This window comes from Tamandua tetradactyla, chromosome 23 (assembly GCF_023851605.1).
Source record: "Tamandua tetradactyla isolate mTamTet1 chromosome 23, mTamTet1.pri, whole genome shotgun sequence".
Classification (NCBI taxonomy): Eukaryota; Metazoa; Chordata; class Mammalia; order Pilosa; family Myrmecophagidae; genus Tamandua; species Tamandua tetradactyla.
Genome location: NC_135349.1, coordinates 25,399,998 through 25,424,339, shown reverse-complemented (window position 1 = coordinate 25,424,339; position 24,342 = coordinate 25,399,998). Strand labels below are relative to the sequence as shown.

General features: G+C 38.8%; 1 protein-coding gene and 1 long non-coding RNA gene across 4 annotated transcripts in view; one reads left to right on the top strand and one right to left on the bottom strand.

The window, feature by feature from the left end:
- Positions 1-24,342, bottom strand: part of XPO6 (exportin 6) — a 173,759-nt gene that overhangs the window by 34,699 nt on the left and 114,718 nt on the right. For all 3 annotated transcript variants that reach the window (XM_077141443.1, XM_077141444.1, XM_077141442.1), the window contains 3 exons: positions 23,031-23,157; positions 10,456-10,565; positions 962-1,070 (listed from right to left, as the gene is read on the bottom strand). In XM_077141443.1, coding sequence (XP_076997558.1) covers positions 962-1,070; positions 10,456-10,565; positions 23,031-23,157 — 346 coding nt within the window. The remainder of the gene's footprint in view (positions 1-961; positions 1,071-10,455; positions 10,566-23,030; positions 23,158-24,342) is intronic.
- Positions 976-12,918, top strand: LOC143667325 (uncharacterized). Its single transcript, XR_013167989.1, has 4 exons — positions 976-1,098; positions 3,411-3,477; positions 4,875-4,991; positions 12,541-12,918. It is a non-coding gene; the product is annotated as an uncharacterized LOC143667325 (long non-coding RNA).

The following is a 24,342-nucleotide window of genomic DNA, read 5'->3' as shown; positions in this document are numbered from 1 at the left end:
CTCCAATCAGCAGCACCAACAGCACCTGGGAGCTTAGAAATGCAGAGTCTGTGCCCCCCAAAACCCCCACTCCGACCTAATGAGTGAGAATCTATTTTAACCAGCTGTCCTGGTGAGTCTTATCCACACCGACATTTGAGCGGCCCTGGCCTAAATCCTACAGTTGACAAGAAGTGAAACTGAAGTTTACTAAGCACCTATTTATGAGTGGGCACTCAGCTTGGTCCTTCCACATGTTACCTCATGTAATCGTCACACAAAGTCAGTACAACCCCCAAATTTCCTTTTGGGGTTTAGAGAAATTCAATGTCCAGACCTATCTCCTCCATGACCAAGGCTGCAGAGGTTCAAATCTAGGCCATTAAGTTCCAAGGCTGGAGATTTCTACCAACCACAGCTACCCTCAAGCTCTTGGCCATGCCACAGCTTGAGAACTATACTAGTGACTTGAAATATGTAAAGTGCCTGGTGGTTAAGAAAAACACTGGGGTAGTGTCCTTAAGTGGTTTTCCTTATCAGTGCTGGGCAAACCACCATCAATAAATTCAAGATTTTATCAGTTCATAAACAAAATACATTTGAAGTCTTCATTTCATCCTAGCCTTATAATCTAAGCATGTCAGTTTAACTACTTCTACTAGTGTCCACTAGCTTTTATTTGTTGCCTGAGGTGGGGAGTGGGCAGGGAGTACAAGATAGGGGAAACAGGAAGGATAAAGGATCCACATTAAACCACTTTTCATCATACATATGGTTCCTCTACTGGCACTCCATTTAGGTAAAAATGCCTGTCAAATTTTCAGAGACCAGTAGGAGAAGTGAAATTTTCAAATGTACAACACAAATCAGATGACCACTCTGGTTTAAAACTGGTCTCCAAAGTAGAGGGGTTATAGTTCCATGTATCTATTATGATTCATACATGACAGTGAATTAAGGTCAATCAGGGTACACAGCTTACATCATCATCCAGAGTCTCATCATCCAACTCTTCCAGCTGGGCCTGGTTGTATCTAAACTGGATTCGATTCAACACCTCCGTGAGCAAGAGGACCAGGGCATCTTCGTACCTACATGGCAGGAGAAATTCAACAACAGGTGAAAGAAGCTTTTAGTCTAAAATTTCACAAAGGCCTCTTGCACTATGAAGGGGGAAGCATCCAAGTGGGATTACCATATAGAAGAAGGATTTAAGATCCCGATGCTTAGTTTATGGGTTGGCAAGTATGTGTCTGAGTGGGCAGTAGCAAGGTATTTAACTATGCCCCAGGCACCTTTTATCTTCTTGACGGACTGACCAACCCATTTAGCATCATATAACGTCCTTCTGCATCTCTGATAATAATTTTTGTCTTAAAATCTATTTTGTCTGATATCAGTATGGCCAGGCCAGCTCTCTTTTGGTTACTATTTGCACGGAATATCTTTTTTTCACCCTCGTACTTCTGAACTATTTATGTTTTTTAATATAAAGTGAGTCTCTTATAGATAGCATGCAGTTGGACCATGTTTTTTATCCATTCTGCCAATCTCTGATTTTTAATCAGAGGGTTTAATCCTTTACAATCAATGCAATTACTAATAAAGAAGGACTTCTACCATTTTGATACAGTGTTTTTCATATGTCATATCTTTTTGGTTCTTCAATTTCAACAGACTGTAATTTTCAAGAATAAATCACATTTCCTAAATTCTTGCTTTTTCAGAAATGCTTCTAAGATAACTTAAAAGACTATTTCCACTCCTAAAGCATAACCATCTGGGCCAGTGTGAAGGTGTTATGTACCATGTCCATTTCCTAATCCAATCTAGTGGGGCCAAACTTATTTAGGGTGAATCCACTGATTAGACTGTTTCCATGGAGACTGATCCACTCAACTGTTGGTGTGAACTTCTGATCATACTCTCTCCACACCAATTGTGCGTAACCTTTTGATTAGATGGAGATGTCTCCACCCATTCAAGGTGGGTCTTGATTAGTTTACATGAGTCCTTTAAAAGGGGAAACATTTTGGAGAAACCTCAGGTGCAGACAGTTGGAGAAAAGTTGTATCAGAGCTGGGAGAGACAGACATTTAGAGATATTTGGAGTGCCTACAGAGAGAGCAGATACCTACTACACACGGACATTTGGAGAGGCAGAGCCCAGCAGATGTCGCCATATGCCTTCCCATGAGAAGCTAAGCAAGCCAGAACCCAGAGTTGTGTCCTGAGGAGTTAAGTGAAGGCCCACAGATGCTTAGAGAGGAAACTACTGGCATGAGAAGCTGGGAGCAATGGAACTAGAACATGGACTAGCAGACGTCAGCCATATGCCTTCCTATGTGACAGATATCTGCCCTTCTTGAATCAAGATATCTTTCGCTGGATGCCTTCGTTTGGGCATTTTTATGGCCTTAGACCTGTCAATTATAACTTAATAAATTCCCTTTATAAAAACCAACCCACTTCTGGTATATTGCATTCTGGCATCATTTAACAAACCAATAAGTCAACCATGTTGGTTTTTAAGCTATTGTCTTTCAGCTCCCATCTATTCTAATGATGCCAGGGCTGAGACTAAGTACACTTCTCCTCTGCCAGCTAGATTCCTATTAGGCTGTGCCAATAAGAGCACGGGAGGAAGACCAGAAGACAGAAGGCAGAGGTACAAAGGCCCTTCATTCTTCACGTGGGCCTGCTGCCCTGGCAGCGTCAACCCAGCAGTGCTTACCCGCTCTTCACATTACCAGAACCCGGCTTACTGTGCCCGGAGAGGGCCACAAGCAGCCAGGCCACAGCCTCTGAGTTTCTGTGGTGGCTGAATGGTACCCTCTCCTCAGGCCTGAGTTCAGCTCCATGGGACCGGCCCTCTGATCGCCTCCATTTCAATAACCCCAACCTCTTCTTTCTTTTTTTTAATTTTATTTTTTTAATACCAAAAAACAGCAAACAAACGCAAACATTCCCATTTTGATCATTCCGTTCTACATATATAATAAGTAATTCACAATATCATCACATAGTTGCATATTCATCATCATGATCATTTCTTGGCATTTGCATCTATTCAAAGAAATAAAACAAAATCGGAAAAATTAAATAAAAATTATACATACCATACCCCTTACTCCTCACTTTCATTGATCACTAGCATTTCAAACTAAATTCATTTTAACATTTGTTCCCCTATTATTTATTTTTATTCCACATGTTCTACTCGTCTGTTGACAAGGTAGATAAAAGGAGCATCAGACACAAGCCCAGCCTTTTCTTAGTGCCTCATCCCTATGGGAAGAACTGCTTGCTGCAGTTATCAACTGTGTTATTTCAGTATTTCCTTTTTGCTCTTCCAGTCCTGTAAAACCTGTTTAAACAGTTTTCTACATTTTATTCTCTGTTAATTAAGTATGGTTTCTGTTTTCTTGAAGGGCTCCTGGCTCATACAACAACTTTTACAAGTAAGGACTGGGATATCAAGATACCCAAAGTCACAAGGTATCAGATGCCAAGAACAACCATATTCCATCCAGTCTAAGAGTTATACCCATGTGCAGAAACTGTAGTAACAGTCTAAAGATCACTTACAATTCCTTCTGGACCATAAGGTTTGAGTTTGGTAGACACAACAGCTCATTTCTTGACTAAAGTCAGGGACACTAGCCCTTCTCCCCTATCCCCAACCTCAACACTGAGTCCCTTAATGTCTGCAAATTACTTTACAAACTTAAACTCCAGGCCTACACTAGATTGACAACTCAGCATGACCCAAGAAAGACGATAGCAGGATAAATTACTAAAAACTTGGCAACATCTGTGGGGAAAATGGCAGCTAGAGCTGAAACCCCATTTCAGTACACTTCACAGAAACGTAAAATCAGACAAACACTTAGTCCTGGAGTTTATATTTGCCATTTGCTCTGGGACCTAAATTTCTAAATTTACATAAGTTCCATGCTATAAACTGCCATAGTGGACCAAAATATCTTCATCTCTGCTAGGAAACTCTACATAAGACCAGAGGGCAATCCGTATATTGAAGAAAGAGAATGTTGGCTAAAAGAAATATGTTATATAAAATGTTATATATATATATATATATATATGTTATATATAAAATATGTTATATATATAAATTATCTTGCTGAGCTAAAACGGAATTTAGGGTCTTCATATGCAAAGGATAACCCTGAGTTAGACCTAAAATTCTTCTTGGAAGTTGGCAACTCTGGCTATACAAAAACACACCCCTTAGAAAATTAATCCTAAACAGGATCCAGGCTAGAGCAAGGATATGGGAGAGTGTATGGGTGTGGCTGAGATTCTGTTAGCCTATCCAATAGCCATTCTCCTCCTCTTCCTTAGCAAATGCATTCTGGGCACTGGGGACAACCAAAAGGAAACATTTTTCAGTCTCTCTTGCATATAGGGGTAGTCAAAGAGATATTAAAATAAATTTTTGGGTGGAACTTCTGGGAGAGCTTCTTTTTCCCAATGTCTCCCCCTTCTCGTTCCTGCTGCCTGAATCGTGCGTGGGTATGATGTCTGGAGATTCAGCCATCTTTAACCATAAATTGACTGTGAAAATGGAAGCCACACTTAAGGTTGTAGAGCGAACAGGTAAAAGAAAACAAAAAAATAACCTGACATGCAAAGAACAAAGAGTATTAAACGCTTTTCAAGGGAAAAGACAATTAACAGATGCCAATCTTGAGATGACACAGATGTTGGAATTATTAAAGACTTTAAAGCAGCTATTGTAACCATCCTCTGTGAGGTTCTTCAGGTGGTGATAAACAGCATGAGAAAAAACCTGGAACTTCAAGAATGCAGGAGGAGCAACAGAATAGGAAAATGTCTGGGTAAATATAATGGGTTATTTCTCTTCTCTTTAGATCTTTAAAATATGAATGACGGCTGAATGCAATAATGAAAACAACAACTGATGGAGTGTAGACATGAAGCATATGGTAACCTCAACACAAGCAGAAGGGAAAGGGACCTACAAGGCGGTAAGGTTTCTTTGTCTCACTGGAAGTGGTAAAATGTCCATGTGAAAAGCTAAGTAGGTATAATACCTAAAGTAACACTAAAAACTATACAAAGAGAAATAACCAAACATTCAAGAGATAAACTGAAAAGGAAAACTAAATGTATGCAAATAACACAATCTTAAACTACATGAAGCAAAAGCTTATTGAAATGAGAGGAGAAAAAGACAAACCCACAATTATGGACCCCTCTCAGTAACTGACAGAACAAATGGAAAAGCAGCAAAGGTAAATAAGACATGGAACCCACCAACCTAACCTGACATTTATAAAACAAAGCTTAATAGGCTTAAAAGAACTGAAATCACATAAACTATGTTCACAGACTATAACAAAATTAGAAAACAACAGAAAGATATGTGGAAAATCCCCATCAAGTATCCAGAAATTAAACAGCAAAGAGGAAGTCTCAAGAGAAATTAGAAAACATTTTGAACTGAATGAAAACGAAAAAACAAAACATTAGAAGCTGTCAGATTCATACAGGAGACCAGGTTTGATTCCCAGCCCATGTACCCTATCTCCTCCTCAACCCCACTCTCACTCCCACCCCCACCAAAAAAAAGTTGCCAGATAAAGCTAAAGCAGTGCTCAGAGGAAAATTTACAGCATTAAGTGTTTACATGTACAATGAAGATAAACCTATTGATCTCATAAATTGAGACTTAAAACTATGTATGTTAAGGAAACCACATTAGTAGGTTCTCAATAAATATATGAATTAATCAATGAATAAAAGAACAAATGAACGAAGAGATGAACAAACACTGAGGAGATAAACAGGCAAAATTCCAAGTTAGAGAACTACAAAGGATGAAGCACTGTCCTAGGTAGCTTTTTTAACACAATAAAATAACTAAAGCCCCATTCACTTGCTCTTTGGGCCAGTTAATTTCTCTTAGCAGGAGCTTTTAAAAAGCTAGTGGAACTGTGACCTAATCCTAACTAACACCTTTTATTAACAGTATCAAAATGCCATGTGTCACAACAGCACTTCCTCTTTAATCAACAGCATAACCCACTTCAAAAAGAGAACAGCAATTTTTCTCACGCTCACCCACATCTGTTTACAGTCCAGCCTGATATGCCTCAGAACCCAACTGCTGGTCCCTGGCCAGCACCTGCCACTGTTCTTGTGACAAAGGAGTTCACAGGACATGACTCTTTGGCTTTAGGTTGCTTAACACCCTTCAGGTTTCTTCATCTTCCTGTAAAAATAAGTTTCTATATAGGCAGCTCCACTCACACTAATGAATACAAAGAGAAGGGAATGAGAAAAAAGAAAAGGGAACAGAACTAATATTTATATATGAAGTAACTACTGGTACTCAAGGTAGGGTAAACACATTGGTTTATTTAATTTCCTCAACTACTGGGAGGTAGGCAAAACCATCCCCAAAGTACAAATGAGGAAAAGGAGATGAAATTCAGATCTCTCCCTACTACCATCTGGATCTCAGAATAGCAAATGAGGACAATCAATCCCATCAGCAATTCTGCTCAGCAAAATGCAGTTGTAATGGCTGGGTTACAAAATATTTATTCCATTAATACTGGGACTCGAGTTTTTCTAAAATCCCATCAGCTCTGATGTCCTATGATCAAGAAACTCTTGAGCATTCTCACTGAGAAAGAACACAAAGAGCTCCAATTTCCTAGCTCCTACGACCAAAATAAACCCATGTACATTTGTGCTTCTAAATTTGTAGCCTACAATGCCTACCACTTTGTTGTGATGAATGATGCAAAACCTTTAAACCACAAGGGACAGGAACTGAGTGCTGCCTCTGTGCCTTAACCACACCTACGTCCCCCCATTTAAGACTCCAAGAAAACATTCTTGACTACTTCCTGCAAGATCAGTCACTTCTGAAATTCTGGCTCGAGACACAAATATGATTTCAAAAGCATCCAGATATATTTTACCAGTTGAAAAATATTTGATCACATTTCCAGGCTCTTAGTTAAAACGATTGTGGTAATTACCAGCAACTACTGCTTTTTGTCAGCTATTTCTGCAAATAGTATACCTCTGATAGCTTAGGGACCCTCATACCCTCGAGCAGTGACCGCCAAACTTTTAAACTTCATCTAAAAAAATTTGAACACACTCTCATATATATGTATAATGTAAGGGATATCACAAAAACATATATAAATTGAAGTTCAAAAATTTTCTTCACACACCCAGTGGACTATCTCATACTCCTCTTCCGTAGCTTATTACCCAAGACCATTAGTGGGTATCTGTTCAGACAAGCAGTTTCCCCAGACAGTGGTTATTATTTAACAACATAAACAACAGATCAACTTTGAGGGGTGCTTCATTTTTTTTAAAAAAAAAGAGCAGAAAATTGTTATAAGGTTATGTTTTTTTAATAATTCGTGAAAAATTAGAAAGCCTCATTCAGGATGATAATGAAATTATTCATGAGAAAAATTCAGAGTTTAAAGTAGTCTGCCAGAACCACTGCCAATTGTGATGCTAGGAAACAGAAGCCTAGGCAGGGCAGATCAACATCTGCAGGTGGGCTATGGGTTTTTAGGCTGTCTAGGTGCTCTGTCACTTAACTCCACGGTCACCACCATAGTCAAATGGCAGTAACCCATTCTAGTACTTATGACTACCCTTGTCTAACTGTAACCATTTATCACGTACTTATGGTTACAGTTAGACAAGGGTACAAACTTATTACGCTGGCGTAATATATGCCAGCCACTGTGCCACACATTTTATATAAATTATCTCCTTGACTCCTAACCACCCTGCAAGAGAGGGATTATCATGCTCATTTTGTAAGAAAAAAAGGATCAGTGTTTAACTTCACAACAAGTAACATTGCTACAACGAAGCAGAAAAGGAATTAAAATTGTCTATGCCACTGCTCCTCCTGGGTACAATAATCTGCTAGTGTATATTATTTTCTCAATGGAACCATGCCCTTCACACCTCCCGTTTGTACTGTGCTTTAAAAAGCATCTTCATATCCATCATTTTCTCAGTTTATTTTCCCACCAACTCTGAGAAATGGAAAGGAATTATCTATCGTTAAACAGAGCAAAATCAGGCAGAGCCTCTGGAGCCAGACATTTACCTGTTTGGCATTCTAAAAGGATAATTTGGAGGAGCGCCTTTTCTTTGAAGAATCTTATTCAAAAACACAATTACTTAAAGCTGGCCACAAGATCAAATCTACTGTTATGCAATAAAGTTTCTGATACATGAATGTGCTACCCATAACCATATTTCACCTAACATCAACAACCCTAGCTATCTTACAATCACAAAAATAATGTTTGGGGAACAAAAGTACAAATTCTGGTTAGAATAAGAAATTTAAAACCCTCAGCAGTAGGTAGGGGTTTAGAGGTCTAGTTCAACCTTTCTTTCCAGCAGGGATTCTCCTCTCTACCTCCCTCCATTTGGCATACTTCCAGGGAAGGGAAGTTCATTGACTCCACCATCAACCACTGTGTGGTAGTTAGGTTCAGGTGTCAACTTGGCCAGGTGAAGGTGCCTAGTTCTACTGCTGTGGACATGAGCCAATGGCATGTGAACCTCATCTGTTGCTGATTACATCTGCAGTCGGCTAGGAGGCATGCCTGCTGCAATGAATGATGTTTGATTTAATTGGCTGGTGCTTAAATGAGATAGCTCAATGTAGCACAGCCCAAGCAGCTCAGCATACCTCATCTCAGCACTCGCAGCTCAGCCCAGGTCTTTGGAGATGCAGAAAGGAATCACCCCAGGGAAAGTTGTTGGAACCCAGAGGCCTGGAGAGAAGGCCATCAGAGATTGCCCTGTGCCTTCCCATGTAAGAAAGAACCTCAGTTGAAAGTTAACTGCCTTCCCTCTGAAGAACTATACACTTTTAACTAAATAAATCCCCTTTTACTAAAAGCCAATCCATCTCTGGTGTGCTGCATTCCTGAAACTAGCAAACTAGAATACACTGGTACCATTCACTATGCAATTGCATGTTCAAGCATTCTAGATACACTAGCTCATTGTACCATTTAAATGTCTCAACCTCTCATCATCCCCAAGTTAGTAACTTACACAAGGGCACCCCGTTAGGACTATAAATCTAGATTCAAATGTAGGTCTGTCTGATTCCCAGTTTTGGCTTCCACATTATAGAATTTCTCTCATTCACTGGTCAGGTTTCACACACAATGACCACCTAATCTGAAGTTACCCTTGTAAATACTGCATAAAGAAGCAAGAGCTATAACCAAACAAATGAGTAAAATCTATTAAGCACATTAAGTCTGAGAAAGTACCTTGTGTCCCCATATCATTAACTGCATGCTTGAAATATAAAAATCTGGTTCAGTTTAATAGGAATGCTCTGATCATACAATACAAAATGTACTTTTCATTGCTTTCATAACTGCCTGGTCAGTCTGTGACCAAAATCCAGCCTCAAGAACATGATGGGTGATTTCTGCTAAGAAAAACAGCCATTTTACTTTCAGTTTTTATGGCTCTTGCTCTTATTTTTCTACCATGCTGAATCTCCAACTGCCCTCCTCTTCTTCCTACCTAGAAGCAAGCTATGGTCAAATACAGGACTAACTGATGAAAGACAAAACCGAAGAGGCACAAGGATGATACTATATAGGAAATGTATTTTCTGCCTACAAACAAGAAAAATGTGGCCTAAGAAAAATATGGAGAAAAGCATTTCCCCATTTTCTGTTTTAAAAAAAAATACTCTGAAAAGGTAAAAAGTAACACCCTTGGTTGTAGACAATGGATAATTTAGCTGCTTTATATTTTTCTAAATCTCTCCCCAGTTTTTTATTTAAAAAAATATTTTCTAGGGTACAAGGGGGGGGTTCAGCGGTAGAATGCTCACCTGAAATTCAGGAGACCCAGTTTCGATGGCCAGAAAATGCACCCCCCCAACAAAAAATTCTTTTTCACGACCAGTATTTATTATTTTAAATATCCAAACACATACAAAAGGAATAAGAATAACATAATGAACCCCCAAGTTCCCATTAACTAACTACAATACATTTTCAATACATGGCCAAGCTTGTTTCTACTATATCCCAATGCACTTCCCCTCTACCCCCAGTGGATTATTTTAAAGTAAAACCCAGATGTCATATCATTTCATCCAAAAATCCTCCAATCTATATCTCTAAAGATAAAGATATTTGATTTTAAACACATCACAAAAGCATTATTATACCTAAAAAATGTATAATACTTATTATCTTTCAGTCAGGAAAACTATTTTAAGAAAATAGGATATTTAAGGGGGAAAAAAAGAAGAAACAATTGTTCGATGGCATTACTGCCTGGATACAACTCTGTTTCACTTAAGGGATCCAGTCACAGGGCTGCTCCTTCAGGTCACAAGGAAAACTGGTGAAAATGTCTATTTCTAGTTATCAGTATTCTAGGGTTTACCTGTTGAGAACTGCTTCCTTGTCTCCCAGACGACTTTTAATTTTACTTGTCAGATAGTCCAAAAAGAGCGTCCAGATATCCAAACAAGAGAAGTAACCTTCATGAGTAGGCTATGGTACAAAAGAAATCCAGACAATGAAATTATTTAATGTAACTATTCCTTAGAAACACACACACCAGGGTTTACTTCCATCAGAATGATAAAACCATAAGCCTTGATTCTCTCAGTTCCTGAAATCTACAACTGGTGGCTTTTAGTCAGTCCTCTCCATTGGACCCTGAAGAACCAAACAAGACAAGGATACTAGAAAAGACATCATTAAGGAGATACCACACCGGACAAACTGAGTTACAAAATAAGCCAAGTGAAAACCTATCTTAAAATCAGAGACTGGTTTTAAGGGTAGAAAGGGTTTTCACAGATTACCCAAATCTATCCAAGAAAAAAATATGAGATCCAGAAAAGTGATTTGTCCAAGGTCAGTGGTCAGAACAAGACCCCCAGCCCAATGCTCTTCCACTATACACCATACTGTTTGCCCATCCAGAACCAAAAATAAGTTTCAGCGACAACAAAGGTGACAGCTTTACACACTAGAATATACGGAAAGTAACATTTACAGTCTTTCTATGTAACAGACAGAAAAATGAGCTTATTAAATCTGACCTTTGGGGCATTATCCTATGTGCAAAAGTTAAAGTGTCAAACAGGCTAATTAGCAACCCCTAACCACATGCTGATAAGGACAAACTAAGGGAGTAGAAAAGAGCAAGTCCTTGTAGGGTCCTGGTGTCTGGACCACTGCACTGCTCAATTTTCTCAAGAGCCTTCAGATTCTGTTTCATGCAAAATCCAGGCACTATACTCTCCAACATCTAGTCCTTTCCACACAGTTTCTAGTTGTGATCCCCAATCCCTTATATTTCTACTCAAATTTTCACAACCTACAAGAAACTTCTGGTTATGCTAGTGACTATCCTAGGGAACTGCCTCTGATGGCAGGATCTGATATAGAAAGAAATAATACCATCATCTTCTTGGATCAGTTTCCTTCCATTTCTCCTCCAGAAAGAAATTCAGAAATGTACAAGAGCATATGAGGAATCTGTCATATATACAAAAGAATAACTAACAATGGGTGGCAGCCTGCCGTAGGAGTTCCTCACCCGAGCTTAAGTCTGAGACAGAAAAAAATTTAACTTAAATAACAGGGCAGCCTCCAGTCTCCCAGCCTGAAGAAGTAAGTAGCCCTGGAACTATACTTTTACAGCTCAATGAGAACCACTGACTAGACAATCATCAGAAACGAAATAACTACTTCCTGTCTCCAGTTCTTACTTCACAAAACTCTGGCTGTCCATAATGACATGAAGTAAACCAGGAGAATAACCAGGAAAAACAATTAACAAATTGTGGGGAAATAATCTGGGTAGCCAGTGCACAGGCTATTAGACTTGTCCATCCAGTATACAGTCTTGTCCTGGTTTCAACTTGTTGAACTTTCCTCCTTGGTCTGAAACTACCCACTAGCCCCCTCAAAAAAACACAAGTGAGTGGAGTGCATGTGGAAGCGCTTTTGAGAAAAGGAAGCACTTAAGGCTACCTGTATATGTTAAAGTACTTTATAATTATACCTGTACCTTTGAATTGAGGATTTGCCATGTGACTCAAGACTGGGAAAAAAAGGTGGGCAGATATACCTGTGAGACCTGAAACAATACCACTCACATCTGCATCTCTGAAGGCCCCACTCTGCGGCCTGTGAACTACTAGCCTTTGACAATGGCTGTGGACATAGATGGTTAATGTCACAAAGGTTATAGGCTATTTTTTAGTCATCCAACTTTTTGACCCCTCAAAGATCCATTTTTAAAATGTGCCTGTACTCAGGTTTACCCTTTAGATTCTAGGGCAGGATTAATCAGTGATTAACCACTGAAACGTCAGGCAGATTTTTGTATGAAATGAAAACACACATTTCTTCTAAGTGCTTCACAGCATTAGTTTTCATTAATATTACTCTATTTCATCATCACAGTAGTCCTGGAATGTGCATAAAGATTCTTCTTCTCCCCATTTTACAGATAAAGTAGCCAAGGCTCAGAAGTCACCTGCTCAAGATGACAAGATAATTAAGGAACAGAAACACTTGATCCAGAGGCTTTTAAAAACCTCAATCCAGAGGTCCCCTTCCCTATGTGATACCAACTCTGACACTGTTATAGGACAAAAGGCAAATGAAAACTGCAAGACCAAGAAGGAACTGGTGACAATACATAAGATTAAGAGCAGGAAGACAGAGAAATCATATGCTTTACACAGATCTCAAAAGGCTCAGCAAGCAAGTAAAGACAGGGGGAAGCAAAACCCCAGAGAGCACTAGTGGTGCGATGGACTGTAAGCAGGACATTTAGGTTAAAAATGTGGAAAAGGAAAAAGAGTAATGATTAAAGGAAGACACCAATGCAGTTCTCTGTCTTACTGCCGTCCTTTCAAAATGTTTACCAGTACTACACAGGTTGAGTGGAATAAGTCAGACACAAAAGGACAAATACTGTATGGGTTCACTTATAAGAAATAAGCAGAATATGCAAATTCATAAAGTCAGAAACTAGAGTACAGGTTATAGGGGCCAGGAGGGAGTGGGGAAGGGGAAGTGAATGTCTAATTGGTATGGAGTTTCAGTTTGGAGTGATGGAAAAGTGTTGGCAATGGATGACGGTGATGGAGGCCCAACTCTGTGAATATAATCAACACCACTGAACCGCATATTTGAAGGTAGATAAAATGGGAAATTTTAGGTTGGCTATAAGTTACTAGAAAAAAAACAACAACAAAAATCAAAGGACTATACAACACAAAGAGTGAATCCAAATGCAAACTATGAGTTACAGTTAATAATATAATCGTAACAATATTGTTTCATCAATTGTAACAAAAGGTACCACAGTAGAACAAAGTGTTAATAATAGGGAAAACTATGTGAGGAAGGTACATGTGACATCTATACTTTCTACACAGTCTTTCTATAACTGTTCTAATAGTAATAAAAAAAAAAGTCAAATTAAAAATATTTTAAGAGCCACTCCAGGTGGGTCTTGATTGGGTTAGTGGAATCCTTTCAAAGAAGAAGCACTTTGGAAAAACCTAGAGCATGACAAGAGAGAAAGCCATGAGATTCTGAGAGAGCAGAGAATGACATAGCTAGGAGAATCAGAGAGTCCACCAGCCAGTGACCTTTGGAGATGAAGAAGGAAAACGCCTCCCAGGGAGCTTCATCAAACAGGAGGCCAGGAGACAAAGCTCACAGTTAACGCTGTGTTTGCCATGTGCCTTTCCAGATGAGAGAGAAATCTTGCCTCTGTTCACCGCGTGCCTTCGTATTTGACAGAGAAATCCTGAACTATATCGGCCTTCTTGAACCAAGGTATCTTTCCCTGGATGCCTTAGATCGGACATGTGTATTGACTGGTTTTAACTGGAATATTTTCTTGGCCTTAGAACTGTGAACTAGCAACTTATTCAATTCCCCTTTGAAAAGCCATTCTCTTTCTGGTATATGGCATTCCAGCAGCTAGCAAACTAGAACAGAAGCACTTGACAGAGAAGGCCTAGAATGTTGGAAGAGACTGTTGGTAGAAATGTGGACTCCGAAGAAACTGTTGATGAGGCCTTAAACAGAAAGGAGGCACGTGTGTTACCGCAAACTGCAAAGAAGGCAATCCTTGTTTTAAAACAGCAGATAATCTGGTAAAATTGACCAGTGGCTTTGGCTGGAAGGCAGATTTTCAAAGGCATGAACTTGGAAATTTAGCAGAAGAGGTCTGCAAATTCAATGCGGAAAGCACAGTCTGGTTTCTCCTCGCAGCTTACAGGGAATGCGACAGGAAAGAGATCAGATGAGAACTGAACTCTTGGGTACAAAGAAACCAGAAACTGAGGCTCTGGAAAATTCTGGGCTTCCAGGAGGGGAGAACCCAGAGAATAGTGCCCCACATGAGGTTTTAACCAAACATGGACCCAGTCAGCCATCACCTCAGAGAAAGCCAAGACTGGACACGGAGTTATCCAGGAAGGATTTGTGGAAATTCCGTATGTCTGATGGGCATGATCCAAGGCTACTGCATCGAAAGTCAACGACAGTGCTGTGGGACCTGTATAGACAGAGCCCCTGCCAGTTTGGACTGGGGGGCTAAGAGAAGGGACACACTGGAGGAAACATAACTTCAGAGGCAAAGCCATGGAGGCTGAGGATCCGTAGGCAAGAAGCGTCGGGCCATCTCTCCCTCAATCAACACGACAAGCAAACTCACTGCCCTCCCCCTCTCCACGTGGGACATGACGCCCAGGGGTATGAACCTTTCTGGCAATGTGGGACAGAAATCCTACAACGAGCTGGGACTTGGCACCAAGGGATAGAACAACTTCTCAACCCAGAAGGGGAAGAGAGAAATGAGACAAAGTATCAATGGTTGAGAGATTCCAAACAGAGTTGAAAGGTTATCCTGGAGGTTATTCTTACCCATTAAACAGCTATCACTTTGAACAGAGAGGCTGGAGGGAACTGCCTAAAAATGCAGAGCTGTGTTCCAGTAGCCATGTTGCTTGAACATGACTGTATAATGATACAGCTTTCACAACGTGACTGTGCAATCGTGAAAACCTTGTGTCTGACGCTTCTTTCATCTACCTTATGGACAGATGAGTAAAACATATGGATTAAAAATAAATAACTAATAGGAGGAACAAATGTCAAAATAAATTGAGTAGATTGAAAAAATACATATATATATTTTTAAATGTTTACCACCACTAAAGTTTCAATGAATTTCAGAAAGAAAAGGCAAAAATACTGGAAAACTCATAACCCTCTAGACAAGAAAAAGGAAAACCACTTTTTCCATCTTACAGAGAAAACCATGATAAAATAAGATCATGCTGCTAGTATGTGAGAACTTAGAAGCTTTATCTTGAGAATTTTCTTATTCTTAAATCTTAGTGCAAAGAGCTCCCCTACCACTAGTCTCTGATCCTAGAGTGCACCCCGCTATCTTTTCTCCATTCTGCCACTCCAACAAAGGGTTGCATACCCAAAAGTAAACTGGGACTAAAGATGTTACAGCCTCCTGCCCATCTACTTCCCAAAGCTGAAAATCTAATTCTGGCTGGACTGCAAAGACACCTACTACCAATCCACAACCTACCCCCCATAAAGGAAGACACAAGAGTACAAAAGGACAAAAAGGGAACTCAGCTGACTGTAACCTCCAAGAAGAATGAGGAAGAAAACAGCTCATTGTTTGCCTTATGACCACCATCTGTTTCTTTTTTCCAAACATCAAGTCACCACTTTCAGTTCAATGGAAAACTAACAGACATAGAACTCTAGGTGAAGAGTTCTAAAAGACGAGCACTGGGAAAGACCTTAAAGATGCTCGCAGCAGATAATCATCTTAGGTGTAAAACTGAAATATACAGAAGTTTTTAAGGACTTGTTCAAGTACACAGACCTGATAAAAGTACACAGAGCTCATACACCCTATAGAAAAATTAATTCAAAATGGATAAAGACTATATAAGAGCTAGTCCCATAAAATTCCTAGAAGAAAATATATGGAAATATCTTCAAGACCTAGGAATAGGAAGTAGCTTCTTCAACTTTACACACAAAGCACAAGCAACAAAAGAAAAAATTTGATAAATAGGAACTCCTTAAAATCAAAAGCTTCTGCACCTCAAAGGCCTTTGTCAAAAAGGTGAAAAGGCAGCCAACTCAACCGGAGAAAATATTTGGAAACCACATATCAGATAAAGGCTTGATATCCTGTATACATAAAGAAATTATACAGCTCAACAACAAAAGAACAATACAATTATAAAATGGGGAAAGGATGTAAACAGACACTTCTCCGAAGAGCAAATACAAATGGCTAGAAGAAGCACATGAAGAGATGCTCACCTTCATTAGCTACAAGGGAAATGCAAATCAGACGACAATGAGCTATCACCTCACATCTATAAGAATAGCTGCTGTTAAACAAACAGAAAACTAGAAATGTAGGAGAGGATGTGGAAAAAGTGGAACACTTATTCACTGCTGACAGGGAATGTATTATGGTACAGCCACTATGGAAGACAATTTGGCAGTTCTTTAGAAAACTAAATATTGAGTTGCCCTATGATCCGGCAATACCAATACTCAATATATACCCAGAAGAGCTGAAAGCAGTGATACAAACAGACATTTGCACACCAATGTTCACAGCGGCACTTTTCACAACTGTCAAAAGATTAAAACAGTCCAAGTGCCCATCAACAGATGAGTGGATAAACAAATTGTGGTATATACATGTAATGGAATATTATGCAGCAGTAAAATGAAATAATGTTCTGAAGCGTATGACAAGATGGATGAACCCTGAGGGCGTAATGCTGAGTGAAATAAGTCAGACACAGAAGGACAAATACTGTATGATTTCGCTATTATGACTCTGGTACTCTCAGAGGTTACACTGTAGAATATAGTAGACCTCAAGGTACACAGAAACCAGAGACAGGGGAAAGGTTACCCAATGAGGTTGAACTTAAATGCAAGGGAACAGACAAAAGCGATGGTAGCTAATTAGTGGGGTTATAAGTAACACTACCATATTGAAGGTAAATATTATTTAAAGGGGATGCATAGTACTATGTATCCCATTGATTAACTATAGGATTATAAGTAAGTTCTCACATGAATTCCTTCAAAGGTTTCATCTTGTACAAAGAGTCAATAATATAGGGATATAGGGGGAAAATTATTATTACATACTATGGACTTAAGTTAGTAGGAAGAAACATACCACAGCACTACCAGGGTGAATAATTGGGAGGGAGGGACAAGTGATTAGGGGAGGTTTTGATTTGATACTTGGTGAAGGCTATGTTTATCGGCTCTTCGACTCTTTGGACCACTGAAAAATTTCTAAAGTTGAGAATGCTGCTGATTGTACAACCAAGTGAGGACACTGAAAGACATAGTTTGTTTATCCATGATGCCCAATAGAAGGGTAATGACTGAGAAGCAGAATGGCGAACTGTGATGTTATACATATTGTGCAGCTACAAAAAAGAATGATGTCATGAGGCAAGCAATGAACTGAATGAAACTTAGGGATAATATGTTGTGAAAATAAGACAGAAACAAAAGAACAAATAGGCTAAAGTTTCTTTCAGAAAATACTTATAAGAAAACTGGAGCCTAGATTGTAAACTCTTACAGCAGCCATACTTAGTCCAAAGTTGTAAGTATATTTCTTGATGCTGAGACACTGAGCTATATGTGTATAAGCTGGTATTTCCCTGAACTGTGAGTAGCTCTGTGACATGTAAGATTCAGAGCTGGAGTTCTGCAGCTCTAAAAGTCAGCATTGCTACATATGATAACAGTTAAAGTAACAAAAAAGAGATCAGGCTTCAATTAGAGATAGAAAACGAAGCTGAACCAAGATCATTCCTGCCAATCCCAAAGAATTCCTCGGCCATTATATAAAATTTTACAAAGGTTCCATGCACTAGGATTACTTTCCAGAAATCTATAACCTCCAGATGTTTTCCTGGACCAGATAAGTCCTGAAATACTGAGGGGCCAGCTTCTCCAGAATATCAACTACTTCCACCCCCCTATCACATATTATCTACAGCCCCTTCCAACATGAAAAAGTAAGAACAGGAACAGCCCAAACAACACTAAAGAATGGGAGAAAGATCAAAGGTGATGGTGGAGTTATACAGAGAAAGTCAGGTTTAACAAATAAGTATGAGTGCTGAATTATTATGCAGATATTTCTTTTACCTTCCAGTACCTTAGAGCAGTTAGAAATAAAAACCTACAAGTGTAGAATTGTAACCTATACTAAACTCTGAAATTTGTTCTATAACTAACTGCTGCAATGTACTTTGAAATTTATTGCTCTTATGTATATATGTTATTTAAAGAGTAGGAGCATAACAGAGAAGATAGGACTTAACAAATGAGTATGACTGCTGAATCATTATATTGATATTTCTGTTGGTCTCCAGTATCCTAGAGCAGCTAGAAGAAAAAACAAAAAATCATAGAACAATATTCCATACCAAACTTTAAAATCTGTTCTACAACTAATTGTTAAAATTGACTTGGAAATTTATTGCTTTTTTTGTATATGTTATAGTTCACAAAACAAAACAAAAAAACAATGCAAAAAAAAAAAACAAGAAGCTGATTTGGTTGGGACTAAGGTAAATCAGAATACAAGGCAAAAGATGACAGTGTAGGTACTCCAGAGCTTCACCTACTGTATGGGACCAAAGGCAGAGAGATTTATTGCGTCTAAAACCCAAATTTTCTGTAACACACAATCTAAATCAATCTGACTGGATAGCTCATTTAACGCCATCATATGGAGTCCAGAATGAGAAAGAGGCCTTGTAATTCTGTATAGTTTAGTTTAATACTGGAGTTTCAATACTACGGTGGGCTGGGAATTCAAAAGTATTGGTAGAGTCTCTTGAGAGACTGGACAAAAAATATGGAAATATTAATTTTCCCATCTGGGAAACCCCTGATACTCTCCCGAACATTAAGGACTCCCAAGAAAATAAGCCAAGCAGTTTATTTCGAAGCTTGCCCTCATGAAACTTATTTCTATAGTGGAAAAGCTAAGACTACCTATAATTATGCCTAACAGTTGCTCCCAGGAAACCTCTTTGGTTGCTCAAATGTGCCTCTCTCTAAGCCAACTCTGAAAGGAAAATTTTTATCCAACCCCCTACATGGGACATGACATTCAGGGGTGAAAGTCTCCCCGACAACGGGGGACTTGACTCCCAAGGTTGAGTCCAGCCCTGGTACTGTGGGATCAAAAATACCTTCTGTACTAAAAGGGGGTAAAGAAATGTAACAAAAAAAAGTATCAGGGTGCACAGGTAGTTTAGTGGTTAAAATGCCCACCTTTCATGCTGCAGACTCAGGTTCGATTCCTGGATCATGTCCCCAAAAAAGAAAAAAGGTATCCATGGCTAAGACAGTTCAAATGGAGTCAAGAGGCTATTTTGGAGGCTACCCTTACACAGGCTTCAGCTAGTAGTGCTAACTGCCATGGTTTGCCAGACCCCAACTAACAACATTCCTATTAACCTGAAGAACACCTACGGCTCTGAGACTCTACAAAAGTTTCACATACTAAGTTTACTTTCCTTAAACCTATAACCTCCAGAGGGCTCCTGGGCCAGATAAATCCTGAAACCCAGAGAGGCCACCTCTCTAAGAATATTAACTAATTCTATCCCCCATTCTGTATTACTGATACCCCTTTCCAACATGAAAAAGTTAGAATTGGGCATAACCCTTGTAGATTGGAGTAGGGTCAAAGGCAGGGAGTTATAACAGAGAAAACAGGATTTACCAAACAAGCATGACTGCTGAACAACTATAACGGAATCTCTTTTAGCTTCCAGTGTTTCAGAGCAGATAGAAGGAAAAATCTGAAAATGTGGAATGGTAACCCATACCATTCCACCTTGAAATCTGTTCTGTAAGTGATGCCCCGATAAATTCCAAAGTGATGAACAGTGAATAAAAAAGTATTTGCAAAGTCCCCTTGGGGAAATGGTGAGAAAGGGGGGAAAACTCAACTTCCCCAAGTGGAGAATTCTTGATATTCTTTCTCACAAGCAGTGGGGACAACCAAAGCAATAGGCTCAGTCCCCAATCTTGGGGAAACTTAACCTGACAAAGGATAGGCTAAGCCTACTTAAAATTAGGCCTTAAGGGTCACTCCCAAGAGAACCTCTTTTGTTGCTCAGATGTGGCCTCTCTCTCCCAGCCAACACGACAAGCAAACTCGCTGCCCTCCCCCTCTCTACATGGGACACGACTCCCAGGGGAGTGGACCTTCCTGGCAATGTGGGACAGAAATCCTAGCATGAGCTGGGACTCAGCATCAAGGGATTGAGACAACCTTCTCAACTGAAAAGGGGAAGAGCGAAATGAGACAAAAAAAAAAAAAATGTCAATGGCTAAAAGATTCCAGAGTCAAGAGGTTATCCTGGAGGTTATTCTTATGCATTATATAGATATCACCTTCTTAGTTAAGGCGTAATGGAGAGGCTGGAGGGAACTGTCTGAAAATGTAGAGCTGTGTTCCAGTAGCCATGTTTCTTGAAGATGATTGTATAATGATAAAGCTTTTGCAATGTGACTGTGTGATTGTGAAAACCTTGTGTCTGATGCTCCTTTTATCTACCTTATTGACAGACAAGTAAAGCATATGGATTAAAAATAAATAAATAACGGGGAATAAATGTTAAAATAAATATAGTAGACTGAAATACTAGTGATCAATGAAAGGGAGAGGTAAGGAGTCTGATATGTATGGACTTTTGTCTGTTTTCTTTTTATTTCTTTTTCTGAATAGATGCAAATGTTCCAAGAAATAATCAGGATAATGAATATACAACTATGTGATGATATTGTGAGTTATTGATTATATATCAAGAAATGATCATATGGTAATATTGTTTGTGTTAGTATGTTGGTATGTTTAATAAATAGAAAATTAAATTTAAAAAAGAAAGAAATCTGTTCTGTAACTACCTGTTAAATTCTACTTTGAAAATTTAAAAAAAGAGCTCAAACACAGAATTTTGGGGTCCAAGTTCAAAAAAGTAGACCTAAAGACATGAACACTTGAAAATATTTTTTTGGCTTTCTTCTATACCATATATACAAAAAGATCTCATTTTGCATAAGGAGCAAAATATCAACATTTTCATTCCATTTTCCCAAACCCATTTCTTCTGACTTCAGAACTGACTCTTATCTTTCTTTCATTTGTGCTACACTTATCCTAAGGTGTTTATTACACACTTCTCCTAAAACCTTCTTTTTTCCTGGTGTCCTTTAAGATTTCTCTGGATGCATCTCGAAACTTTCACACCTCTGATGCCTCTTTCTTACATCCTCACCCTCCAACAATCTCTTCATCACCTCCTCTATTCTGTCTTGGCCTGGTAAGCTCTGCTTGCTTTCCTTCTTACTCTGCTCTCATTGACTTTTCTATCAGACATCTGGACCCTTCTACCTGTCTTTCCACCCCTATCGCCCAAGAATGGTTCACCCTTACCATGGGTACTCTTATTTTTATTTATATGCCAAGCACTTCCCTGGGAAAGGCTAGCTTTCATGCTAGACCCTTGTTTCAAATTCCCTATCACATACATGTACCCTTTCCACCCTAAACTCTTGCCTCTTTAGCTTCATTAAGCCATAACACTAGTAGTTTAAGCAAAGAGAAGTTTGTTTTTAAAATGAGATGGCCCCAGTGGTCTAGCAGTGACATTCCTAGCTAGTACATGCTAACTAAAAGAGCTATATATGTACTCCAAAAGCTTGTACAAGGATGTTCACAGTAACATGATACTGGATCACTAAAATCTAGAAACAACCCAAATCAGCAGTGGAACGGGTAAAATGAGGTGTTGCCAGATAACGACTTAAACAAAACTACAGCCACATAACACAGATGAAACCTACAAACATAATGTTGAAATGAAAAAAGGCAGACAATATGAATATATCTTGTGCTTTCATTTGTAGAAGTTTTAAAACAGGCAAAACTAATCTGTAGTGTTATAAGTCAGGATTGAGGGTATCTTGGAGAAAAGGGAGGAAACGTAGAAAAAGACTCGGGGCGGGGGGGTTGTGGGATGCTGGTAATGTTCTCTTTCTTGAGTGGCACATTCATTTTGGGAAAATTCATCAAGCAATACACTTAGGATGAACTTTTCTGCATATGTGTTATACTTCATTAAAAATTTTATTTTAAAAAAATGCAAAAGAGAAATTTTAGGCATGAGAGAAATGTTCTAAAACTGGACTGTGTGATCTACAAATTTACTAAATATCACTTACTAAATTGTAAACTTATAATGGGTAAATTTCATGGTGTGTAGATTATACCTCAATAAAGCTGCTGAAAAAGATGTATATATTTATTATTATTATTACTATTACTATTACTATTACTGGAGCAATGTAATGTAAACACCAGGAGGGCAAGAACTTTGCTTGGGTGAGTTAATGTGCCTAGCTCCTGAAATAACAGGGGCTCCAAAAATATTTGATGAATAGGAAAAATTGGACACCACCAAAACTTAACTCCTGCAAACTTCTCTATATATTTTCTTCTTGTGGGAAGTTTTAGTGACAGTTACAGAACTAAAGGCCCTCCAGACTTTTTCTATATATTTTAGGTTTTTTAACACAATAGTGGTTACCAGCACAGACTTTGAGGGTTCAAATCCAGGCTCCACCACTTATTAAATGTCTGACTCCGAGCAAGTTATTTACTCTGTGCCTCGGTTTGTCTATAAAATGGAGATGACAGTAATAATGGTACCTACCTTCTAGGGTTGTTATGAAAATTAAATATATTGATTTTCACAAAGAAAGCACTGTACAAATGTTTGGGAAATAAAAATGAAAATAAATCCCCTGAAAATAACTAGGCAGACTTTTATTCTTTTGAAGGGAAGGGCAATTCTGGTGCTTTACCTGATGAAATGTGTACTTGAACAAGAGCGTCAAAAACTCCACCACGGGAAACTGGGAGTAGGACTCAATTCTTCTTAAGTGAACACTCACAAAGAGTCGCAGAAAGTCAGTAAATTTCTCAATGTAGCTAAATGAGACAAGACAAAAAGTGACAATAAGAAACCTACTCATTGCCTTAAAAGAGAAGTTAAATTCAATTCAAATTCTTTCAGTAAAGAACTGTATGGATTTATAATGTATTTTCAATTAAAAACATAAAGGCCTGCAACAATTACCTACAGGTCAGGCAACCCTTCATTCCATTACCACCTGAAACATAGCAGAAAAGCAACTTTAATCCTCAGACACTATCTATGAAGGCTTCTTATTCACTAGTGCTCTCATATTTTCTAATTCATTAGTGATAAGACCAAATTAAGTGAAAGGAAATGGTGCAAAAAGGTTGATGGGCAGATCATGTGTATCACTTCAATCTGGGAAACCTGGAAGGCTAGTTTTCTTTGCTAGGAGGCCAAAATATCAAAATAAATGTGCTAAAAACACAAAACTAAAACAAAACTATTCAAAGGGCTTGGCATCCAAGAAAGACATATTCAGGCTGGCAACCTAAATGTTCACTTTCTTCCCTACCCTCTGGCTCCTGGTGCTAATTAAACATACATCCCAATCCATTCTAAAAGTGATTTCAAACATAAGGGAGGAAGTCTGTTAGAGCTGCAAGGCCTTAGGGAAAATTGAGTCTAGGGCTTCCAGCATACAGGTGAGGAAACCAAGGCCCAACTGGATAAAGTGACTGGTCCAAGGTCACTCAGCCAGCTCAAGGCAGAAAGGGACTATCATCATCCACTCCCAATCCGCTGCTCTTTCTGCTCACATTACAATGAACCCCAGTTCATTTGTATTCACAAAACATTTCACAGAAGAGTGTGGGTCACAGCTGCAAGGATAAGAGATTTTTTGTTATTAAATACACAGCACATCATCACTCTCACATTTCAGAAACTGTCATTTTAAGCCCCTAAATACCAAAAGGTGATTAGAAAATGAGATGGACATACCTTCATCAACCACATTTTAGAGACCAATAAAAAATGAAAAGATATACTAGGTCTTGGCCAAAAATTAAATAATGGCTAAAAGCAATTCTGAATCTCATAATTACAAAAGGTTATTATTTTTTTTAAAGCAGAGATGTGTGAAATAATAAAGGGGAAGAAGACAACTATCCCTCAAAAGAACAAAACTGGCCCAGAAATAAAATTTCCCATATGATTCCTGTGACACATCACCCTGAGGGTAGCCAACCTGCCTA